General features: G+C 39.2%; 1 protein-coding gene across 19 annotated transcripts in view; it reads left to right on the forward strand.

Annotated features, from left to right (window-relative positions):
- The window catches only part of LOC113056007 (calcium/calmodulin-dependent protein kinase type II subunit gamma-like), a 64,133-nt gene extending 55,130 nt beyond the window's left edge, over nt 1–9,003 (forward strand). For 5 of the 19 annotated variants that reach the window (XM_026222434.1, XM_026222441.1, XM_026222439.1 and 2 more), the window contains 6 exons: nt 212–266; nt 1,446–1,550; nt 3,923–4,001; nt 4,349–4,443; nt 4,555–4,801; nt 6,295–9,003. In XM_026222434.1, coding sequence (XP_026078219.1) covers nt 212–266; nt 1,446–1,550; nt 3,923–4,001; nt 4,349–4,443; nt 4,555–4,787 — 567 coding nt within the window. In that variant the 3' untranslated portion in view covers nt 4,788–4,801; nt 6,295–9,003. Of the gene's footprint in view, nt 1–211; nt 267–1,445; nt 1,569–2,939; nt 3,898–3,922; nt 4,002–4,348; nt 4,444–4,554; nt 4,802–6,294 lie in introns of those variants that run through there. The other 14 variants (XM_026222444.1, XM_026222448.1, XM_026222446.1 and 11 more) reach the window with 8 other exon arrangements.
- Nucleotides 9,004–10,504: the final 1,501 nt, after the last annotated feature.

The raw sequence follows: 10,504 nt of genomic DNA on the forward strand, positions 1-10,504 counted from the left end.
CCACTTGTTGTTATAATTTAAAATATATTGATGTTAAATATTATATTAATGTTTACCTTATGATTACCGACAATCATTCTTAGAATCAACAACATGCTGTATCATGAGGTTCCTAATCCTGGAAGTGTATAATGGTATTCATTCCTTTTCATTCACGTCTAATGTTTGGTTTGTCTTGTATATTCTCTGTCTGTCTCTTATCTGTCACCAGGGCTCCACAGAGAGCTGTAACACCAACGAGGAAGAGGATATGAAAGGTAGGAAAGGTACACAGATCTTCTCTCCTGTTCTCTGCATGTCTCCAGAACTGTGGCATTGCAGCTCCCAGTGCTCGTGTCAGAAGAACACCTCCACTACCACAGTACCAAAAATGCCTTTGATTAAACAATATACACGTCACGTCAGTCAGTATCAGTTTAAAATATAAAATATAAGGCTTTGTGATTTGAAGGCAGGGCCATGAAAGCACGCTGCCGGACTGACAGGAGGAGAATTATAGTAGAGGGGATCGAGACGGGGTTAGATGGATTGTGCTGTACACGTTTAACATGCATGATGGCACGACCCTTTTTGATTACAGCTAAATTGCTAGTTTAAAGTTAGCAAAGGTTCAAAGTGAAGATGCACCAAAGAGATTTAACTACAGTATTCAAAGAAGTACATGAGGGCACACTCTCAAAAAAAAAGTCCCATCTAAATGTGGCATTAATAAGCAACTCTTATGTCACATCACTCTTACAATTTGTTGTTTATACAGTATATATAAATATATTTATGCACACATCTGTAAGTTGTCGGTACCTCAGTGGGTTTCCTTGTAGATTTTGTGCGTGTTTGTGTGTGTGTCCTGTGTTTTTCACCCCACTTTTTAAGAAGTTTGTTGATGTGCCGTGTCATGTAAATTCATTAGCATGCTGCGAACCGGACTGTTTTCCCCAAGGGACTCATGTTTTGTAAAAGTCACGAAAAGAGCGAAGCTCGAAATTCATTTCCTCTCCTTATTCACTCTGGGCCTGGACGGACAATAGCAGCTTAAAGAGCCTTATCATTAGCTCTGTCACGTCTGAGGTTAGGTGATGAGGACAGGAAATTGGCGTGTAGCCTGGAGAAACAATCTCTGAACGCACCGTTATCCAAGCACAACAAACACGGCTCCACTTCACCACACCCATAGATACAGACCTGCGTCACACCATCACTCATAACTCGACTGGAAAATCCAGGATCATCACCTGTAGTCCTGCTCCTAAAAAACAGTGCTGCTTTGATTGAGAACAGCTCATCTAAACGCATCCCATCCAGCGTCTTCGTGACCGTTATGCTATTTAGTCATGATAACGTGCCAGCATTGGTGTGGTGTCTGTTAGTGTGTTTCGGCTGGTGAAGGACATGAGAGATGTGTGTGTTTTTCCTCCTGGTGGCGTGTGGTTTTGGGGCTGTGCCAGCCGAGAGTGCGCAGGGAACGAGCAGTGACAGTGCCGTGATGAGTCAGTGCAGTGCCGGGGAAGAGCTGCCCGCTCTGTTGGCTTCACCTCAGGGTTCTCCTGCCAGTAAGTCAAGATCCTCTCGTACCACCTGGGCACCTTCAATCCCCTTCTCAATCCCTCCTCAAACCCTCAAGTCGAGACCTTTTTGTCCCCCCACAACTCCAGTCTTTCTAGCCTTTAGCATACTTTAGCATACTATCATAGTATCACTTGCTTTCCGTGTAGAACAGTATTGAATGTCACAATTGTTGCTCACAAATGTATTCACCCCCCCCCCCACCATGCATGCTGCTCAACTACTATTTACAGATTTGTTTTGTTGTAAAATGGCCCTTTAGTATCTAGATGGATCTTTTAATTGTTCTACACCGGATTATCCTACATTTTCCTTCCCAACCTGTGACTGAAGTCTCGAACCTACCCCTTTGGGGTTTCAGAATTCGTAATTAATATGCTTTTTTGCACAAACATTTTAATATCCCTCATCTAAGCTACATACTTGTGAATCGGTTTCTTGCTGGTTAACAATACTCCATATATAAATTAAATAGAATTTAAATGTATGCATTTAGCAGACGCTTTTATCCAAAGCGACTTACAGTACTTTCAGGCTATCAATTTTTACCCATCATGTGTTCCCGGGGAATCGAACCCCCAACCTTGCACTTGATAGCGCAATGCTCTACCAATTGAGCTACAGGAACATATATAAAATAACATAGGAATGGTATAAGAAAAAAAATAGACTTGATTCTGTTTCCAAGCTTGCTGCAACACCTCATATAAGACCACATCCACACCTGCTCTCTCTCTTCATTTAACATCTGTCAGCATCTGTCTTTCACAATTTTTTCCAACCTTCCCCCTGTTTTCTATTTCATAAATTCCGATAAATTGTCTTTCTGCAAATTAACTACAGATTTCCATTTTAATCTTTTCTTTATCTTTTCCATTCTTTTTAATTGATCTCTTTATGTAACACTGTTTATGAAGTACAACAAAATTACCATATTGTTGAACTGTATAACCTTTTATATAATGCATTAAAGGAATTGTTTACCCCAAAATGTAAAAAAATGTATGTTGTTCCAAACCTACATGAACACATAAGGAGATTTAGCTGAATTTCCACCATGCTCTTTTTCATACAAATGTATCCAAGGACTGTGAAACTCCAAAAAGTCATAATCACTTTTATGATACATTTTTGGAGCCCAGCAGCATCCAACCATAATGTAATTTCATGGTATGAAAAAGAGCTACAGTACATTAAATAATCTCGTTTTGTCTTCTATGGAAGGAAAAAAGCATTACAGATTTGAAACATGAGGTTAAACAAATGATGATAGAATTTTCAATTAGGGGTCTGATGTTGTACTTCATACTCTTGTGTGTTCATGCGTTCCTCTCTCTCTCTTTCTGCATGCATCATCACCCGTGTTGTGTGTGCAGCGTTGTGTGTTGCAGCCGTCCCCATGCATGACGTTAAACGCTTGGCATGGAACAGTTCAGAACATGCCTCATGTCCAGAGTTAGAGCGCACTCATTCTGGCCCTTGTGCCTCAGCCCATGGGGTCAGCGGTATCACGGCGAGTTGGTCCGCAGCTCAGTGTGAGTGTGTGGGGTAGACAAGGACACACACACAGAAGATGTCAACAGGAAATCAATAATAGAATTAAGTAGTGATATCCTATCCAATGTAACAGTTGGCAGTTAATATATTGTATTAGTCAAGGTTGACTTGTTGGGTTGATTTTTATTTGTATAGTAATGGAGAATGTGTTAATCCAAATGCTTATGTACATACACATTTATAAAGGCCTATTATGCAATGGGAGAATATTCACACCCTTTTCAGTTTTCTCTATGGAAAAAAGGTATGTTCACATGTCCTACGACTGCAGATTCAGCAGTAAAATATAGTCAAATAGTTAATTCCTTAAAATTTATTTTCAATAATTGCAATCATTGACTGTTTTAATGCAAGATTAATACATGAAAGGCATAGAATGCAATTTATTGTAGCTAGAATCGAGTTAGATAAAGTCTGATCTCCTGCTAAATAACTTTAAAGTTTATTGATAGTGAGTTTGCATAATGATTGTTACTGGTTTTATTATATTTTTGTTTGATTAATCTAATTACAAACATTCCTCTTGGCATTCATAGTGTTGTAACAGAAATGCATAATGAACGGCTCAAAGTAGAGAGTCAGTAAATATTGGCATGGTGTCTATGCACCAAAACTCACTAACAAATAAGTTTTAAACTTTTGTGTCATGTGACCAGAACCTGCATTCCAGATAAAAGTGAATCTGGCTTCTGAGTATAATAAGAACATTTTTTTTTAAACTGTGAATGTTATGCTTATTAACTTTGCTTTTCTTTTTTATCATTTCATTTCCTCTCCATCCATCATCCCTCATCTTTTTGAGTAGCTCGCAAGCAGGAGATTATAAAAATCACGGAGCAGTTAATCGAGGCTGTCAACAATGGAGACTTTGAAGCATACACGTAAGCACAGCCCACCTGCACGTGACAGCAACACATGCTTCAGCTGGCTTGTAACAAAGATACTAAGAAATACATGCCTGTGAATACATGCAAGGCTTTGTGTGACTTTTTATATTAAAAATGAACAAACAGACCTATAAATTGTCAGTTTGAATAAACTCCCAGACTGACTGATCAGAGACTCCTGTTCTTTTGGGAGAATGTTGCATCTAGCCATGAAGTGCTGGTAATATCCAGTTGTATCTGGAACACAGCATATGTTCACTCTGAAATTAAATGCTCTTTTTTTTAATGCTATATAAATTTTTGTTACATGAACACTGTTATTATATTCTTATGTACCACAGAAGAATCTGTGACCCTGGTCTGACTTCTTTTGAGCCTGAAGCTCTGGGGAACCTGGTCGAGGGCATGGATTTCCACAAGTTCTACTTTGAGCACTGTGAGTCATGTCTAACTATTAGTATAGTTGTTTTACCTTACATAATTATTCATATAAGTTGTCTTTTGACCATATGTATTTAGATGCAATCCATGCATTTTACTTTTTCAGTGCTGAGTAAGAACAACAAGCCTGTGCACACCACTATCCTCAATCCTCATGTTCATCTCATCGGGGAGGACGCTGCCTGCATCGCATATATCCGGCTGACGCAGTACATCGACAGCCAGGGCCGCCCACGTAGCTGCCAGTCGGAGGAGACGCGCGTGTGGCATCGCCGTGACGCCAAGTGGCTTAACGTCCACTTCCACTGCTCAGGGGCACCAGCCGCCCCCTTACAGTGAACCACACAGGACAGGTAAAAACACTCCATTCATACACACCTACAGAGGGTACGGAAAGTATTCAAACCCCCTTTAATGTTTTCACTCTGTTATATTGCAGCCATTTGCTAAAATCATTTGTTCATTTTTTTCCCCTTATTAAATTACACACACAAATTAGCACCCCATATTGACAGAAAATCACAGAATTGTTAACATTTTTGCACATTTATTAAAAAAGAAAATATCACATGGTCCTAAGTATTCAGACCCTTTGCTCCGTATTTAGTAGAAGCACCCTTTTGATCCAATACAGCCTTTTTTTTTTTTTTTTTTTTTTTATAGTTTTTTACACCTGGATTTGGGGATCCTCTGCCGATCCTCTCCAGTTCTGTGAGGTTGGATGGTAAATATTTAAGCTATGATGAGCAGTGTCTGGTTTTCTCAATACATACCGCTTAGAATTAAGGCCAAAAAGTTCTATCTTGGTCTCATCAGACCAGAGTCCTTGGTGTTTTTTTTAGCAAACTCCATGAGGGCTTTCATGTGCCTTGCACTGAGGAGAGGCTTCCGTAGGGCCACTCTGCCACAAAGCCCCGACTGGTGGAGGGCTGCAGTGATGGTTGACTTTCTACAACTTTCTCCCACCTCCCGACTGCATCTCTGGAGCTCAGCCACAGTGATCTTTGGGTTCCTCTCTCACCAAGGCTCTTCTCCCCGATAGCTCAGTTTGGCCAGACGGCCAGCTCTAGGAAGGGTTCTGGTCGTCCCAAATGTCATCCATTTAAGGATTATGGATGCCACTGTGCTCTTAGGAACCTTAAGTGCAGCAGAAATTTGTATGTAACCTTGGCCAGATCTGTGCCTTGCCACAATTCTGTCTCTGAGCTCTTCAGACAGTTCCTTTGACTTCAAGATTCTCATCTGCTCTGACATGCACTGTGAGCTGTAAGGTCTTACATAGACAGGTGTGTGGCTTTCCTAATCAAGTCCAGTCAGTATAATCAAACACAGCTGGACTCAAATGAAGGTGTAGAACCATCTCAAGGATGATCAGAAGAAATGGACAGCACCTGAGTTAAATATACGAGTGTGACAGCAAAGGGTCTGAATACGTATGACCATGTGATATCTAGTTTTTCTTTTTTAATAAATGTGCAAAAATGTCAACAATTCTGTGTTTTTCTGTCAATATGCTGTGCTGTGTGTACATTGAGGAAAAATTTAACTTTAGCAAATGGCTGCAATATAACAAAGGGGGTCTAAATACTTTCCGTAACCACTGTACGTTTTTCTGTCCTTTTATGTGAGCTGGGCTTCATACATCGCTACACTATTAAGATACATCACAATTTTGGCAACACTGCCAAACCTTAAGCCACAAATAGACTTCCATAGATTCCATCTCTCATGCGTCTAGTTAAGGGAGTAAAATTTGTTATAAAAAACAATTTATGATTGTATGCAGTAAGACAGTTGATGCACATTTCCATTCACAAAAACTTTATTTTTGCCTAATTTTTTCCAGCTTACCTGGATTCTCAAGATAATGGGAATGTTTCTTCTTTGTGGCTGGACGGGCACGTGAAGGCCAGCTGGATGACAGCTCTTAAAGTTACAGACACACCAGTGAGGAACTCTGACAACATCCAGTTCAACAGTCAACACCACTTATCCTGTCCAATCTTTGACCAACGGGAGCTGGCCGCGGCTGTGGCCCCGCCCAAGGGACGGTGCATGTATCTGACACCCACATGGGGGTGCTGTTTTGTCCTTTTCCCACGGAACCATCTTTTTTTGCCCGTTAAAGATGTTCAGAAGGTGTTGTAAGTACTGATCTGTGAAATCATAAATATACGATATATTGTAAAAATCACTAGCTGAACCAGAAGCTACAATCCGGTTTGAAAATCATATATGTAAGTAATCCAAGGCGGGAGTTGGGAGGGTGGGGGTGCTCAACTTAACAAAATTACAAAATGTGCCCAAAAAAATGCTAAGGTTTACAAGTTTTGTCTTCACAGTCCTTCTTGTATACTTTGCAGCTTTTTGGACACAAAATCAATTAAGGGAAGGGGTCGACTAATCCGAGAGCAAGGCAGTGAAAATGTTCAGAAGTTCTTCATATCGAAAAAAAGAACCAAAGTGTAGTTTTTAGTCTTTTTAAGGATTGTTTCTGTTTGGTGTTGGCTTTTTATGTAACCCGGGTCTAAGAGAAGGTTTGTACTGCCCAGGTTTTAGTAATCTCTTACGTTAATGTGGAACTCTTCAATTTCCCTTTTTTTTTTTTTTTCTTGGACTGACATAACACAAGTATTTTGTGTTCATTTCGAATTTTTAAGACTGTTTTATTTTTTAAGTTAATCTAAATAAACATAGGATATACATGAAATATTTAAAGGAGATATAAATGTTCGCCATCCAGGTTTAGGAAAAGATGTCGTTCCTGACTGTGCTTGATACGTTTGTGTGGGTGCGTGTGTGAGATATGAACTTGTATAAATTGTATCCCCCATTTAGATTTAGTATAACAAAAGCTCAAGTGAACCGAACGCAACCGAACACCGACCAGTAGATTCACCCTTGTCGTTTTGTTAGCGTCGTAGACAAACCACTGCAGGACGTACTGTGATAGTCAGACATAAACTTCTCTCCAGTTTCTGAACTCGGCGACTGAATCTTCAGATCTGAGCTCAAAGGAGGACTAGTCGTTTTTACAAACTACATCATGGTGAAAATAGCTTCAGTAGTCGAGTATGTTGTGATTGAGTCTCGTCGTCTTTTCTTCCACTCATTGTAAAAGTACTCCGTTGTTTTAGTAACGTTAGACTCACCCTGTCCTCAGTGTTGTCTTAGTCGTGGTTCGTGACGGTGGGGGGGACATGCTCTGTAAATACATGTCGTTTAGTTCATCCAATCACAAGGAGCGTGTGGGAAAAACGCAAACTCGTCCAGTTGCCATAGTTATGTTAAAATCATAGTTTTAATGTTTGTACGATTACAATTCACAGTGGTTTAAGATTTCCCCACAAACTATATTACGCAGGTTTTATAGCACTCATAAACTCCGTTTTAATTTGATGGTTTGATAGTCACGAGTGGTTCATCTATTAAGTTCATCTGTAGTTGCACGAATGCTTTTCGTCACTGCTATGGTTTTGTTTTTAGATCTATATTAGTGTAGGTTTGTTTTAGGCAATATATTATGTGTGGAAAAAAACAAACTACGAGTTCACCCCATCTTCTTGGAAGTTTTTTGTATGGGTCTGTAAATACATGTAGTGTTTGCACACCCTGGGCTTGGTGACATATCAGGACTATACATCCGCACGTGTGTAAGTGTGTGCACGCGCTTATCACCTTTACAATGGTAGTGATGCTGTTAGATTATATGTGATGATGCTGTTTTCATGTCTCGTGCTGATTTCTTGCATTTTTTTTTTTGTTTGTTTGTTTTATTTTCTAATCGCTGATTTCTTTTTCCTTTGTTTGTGCTATTGGGAACTGCTGCCTTGCCTGGCCAAACTAGATTACACGTTTTATCATTTTTATTTTTACTTAAATGCATCCTTTTTCTGTACATGAGTGACATCTTCAGCTCCATGAAAATGAAAAAGATTGAGATGGCTATGAGGAGTCACAAGCTAATAGATTTAGATTTAGTGAAATAAATATCCCACCCCTGAAAGCTTGGTCTGAATCCTGGGCCAGACGGCGAACGTATGAGTCTTCTGGCCCACCCGTCCAATGACAGGAGAAATCAAAGACGCAGTTGAAATAAACTGCTGAATATGCATGTATACTTTTCTCGGTAAATATTTTTTTTTCCCACTGTCTGTGTTTACTTATTAATAAAGGGAAAAAAATCTCATAGTATTTGCATCTCGACATGAAAATCACTCCATTGGGAAATATAAGTGATGTACCATGTAAAAAAAAAAAAAAAACAAAGACAAAAAAAGTAGAAAATAGTGAAAATATATAAAACAAAAGCCTCTGCTTGGTATGCTCCCCTCATTCTAAGTAAATCTATTGCATTGTAATGGTATACTATTGGGCTTCGTATATACTTGGAGTTTAAACATGGATGCTGGATTTTTGCATGATCATACATTTAATAAAACCATGAAATGACAACTATCAAGTGTTTGTCTGAATGTTAGTAGGTCTTCATCATAGCTTTGTTATTATTGAAACTTGATCTGGAAAGTATTTAATAAAAAGAGCATTTCTGCAGCTGATTTGGTGTTTTCTCTGTGCAAATGTAAAATGTAAAAAAAAAATAACATGAAATCAACATTTACTGTGATACATGTCACTGGTATTATTGCGAAAGGTTAATCTATGCACATTATTATAATGTGCATGATAATATGATTCAGAAGTTTGGTGCTGATTTAAAATGTTTTTTTCATTAACATTCTGGTGATTTTTGGTCGCCCCTTCATTTGACTGCCACAAGAGCATCAGATATATATATATATATTTTTTAATTGTACCTAAGTGGAGTCATCTGCTAGTAGCTTACTGTTGTATTGTGCATATTAATGAAACGCACTTATAGATGGCAGTGCAGCACATGTATATCAATGCTAATGCTTTCTCCAATGCTGTAATGTAATGCTGAGTAATGTAAGAAAAGTTAGCAAGAATATAGTTTTGAAACTGCATTAGTGTCTCAAGGGGCCCATTCCTTGTTCAATGTTCTGGTTGTCGCCTTTAGTGGGCCTCGGTGCAAGACCTGTGCTTAATGAACCAATAACCATGACATGTGCTATACATGTCCATGTTTAATGTTCTGTGAATTAGACCTGGGCTTTTTTTGTTTGAAACTGCCATAAAATCTCCTCCCCCTGTTTATTGGACATGCATACTTATGTACCTCCACGGTAAAAGGAATGGAACGTGTTAGCGCTTATAGCTTTGATAGGTGCCCAACTGTGAAGATGTACTAGGAAACGACACCCAAGTAATATGTGAATACAAGCAACATTTGCTGCATCAGTGGTGTGTGTCTGCATTCAGATATATAGGCACTTTATAGAGTTTGCACCATTTATTTTTTCCTGCTCTCCCCTCAAGCACACAGTGTACTGTCTGTGGTGGTTCCCAGTGGACCTGAGCGAGTCTTATTTAAGGGCTTTGCTTGCTGCTTTCGAGCGACTGGGCCCCAAAGCTCTTGTTTCTGTGCAGTGATTAATCAAACTCTCTCTCTACTCTTCCTCTCAGCTGATAAAGTAGACTGCAGGAACACAGATAAGATACCCACCGCTCTAGTTCACCTCACTTTACACTTTGAAGAAGAGAAAAACGAGATGCCCTTGTTCATTCTGTACCTTTATTTCCCAGTATGTGTCCACTTAAATTGAAAACCAGACATGACGGGATCACATTACTGTTGATTTATTTGTATGTATCCAACTGCTGCCACACACACACACACACACACACACACACACAATGCACATTCATTTGTTGGCAATACAGCATAAAGCAGTTCTCATTTTGGCAAAAAAAAAATGAAAAAAGTTTTTGAGATCCAGACAAGAGCTTCATTTTGGGTCTGCACCGATATTAGACTTCCAAAATCTAGTTTGCTTTCTTCCTGTCTGCTCAAAAAATTATGAATGCAGAACACTGCTGATGATGTGATTTGGACTGGTTTACATAAGTATCAGTTCAACACAGGTATTGGAATCATTTGTGAATGATGATAGTATGTTGCTAATATAACCTAT

The sequence above is a fragment of the Carassius auratus genome, chromosome 37, assembly GCF_003368295.1.
Source record: "Carassius auratus strain Wakin chromosome 37, ASM336829v1, whole genome shotgun sequence".
NCBI lineage: Eukaryota > Metazoa > Chordata > Actinopteri > Cypriniformes > Cyprinidae > Carassius > Carassius auratus.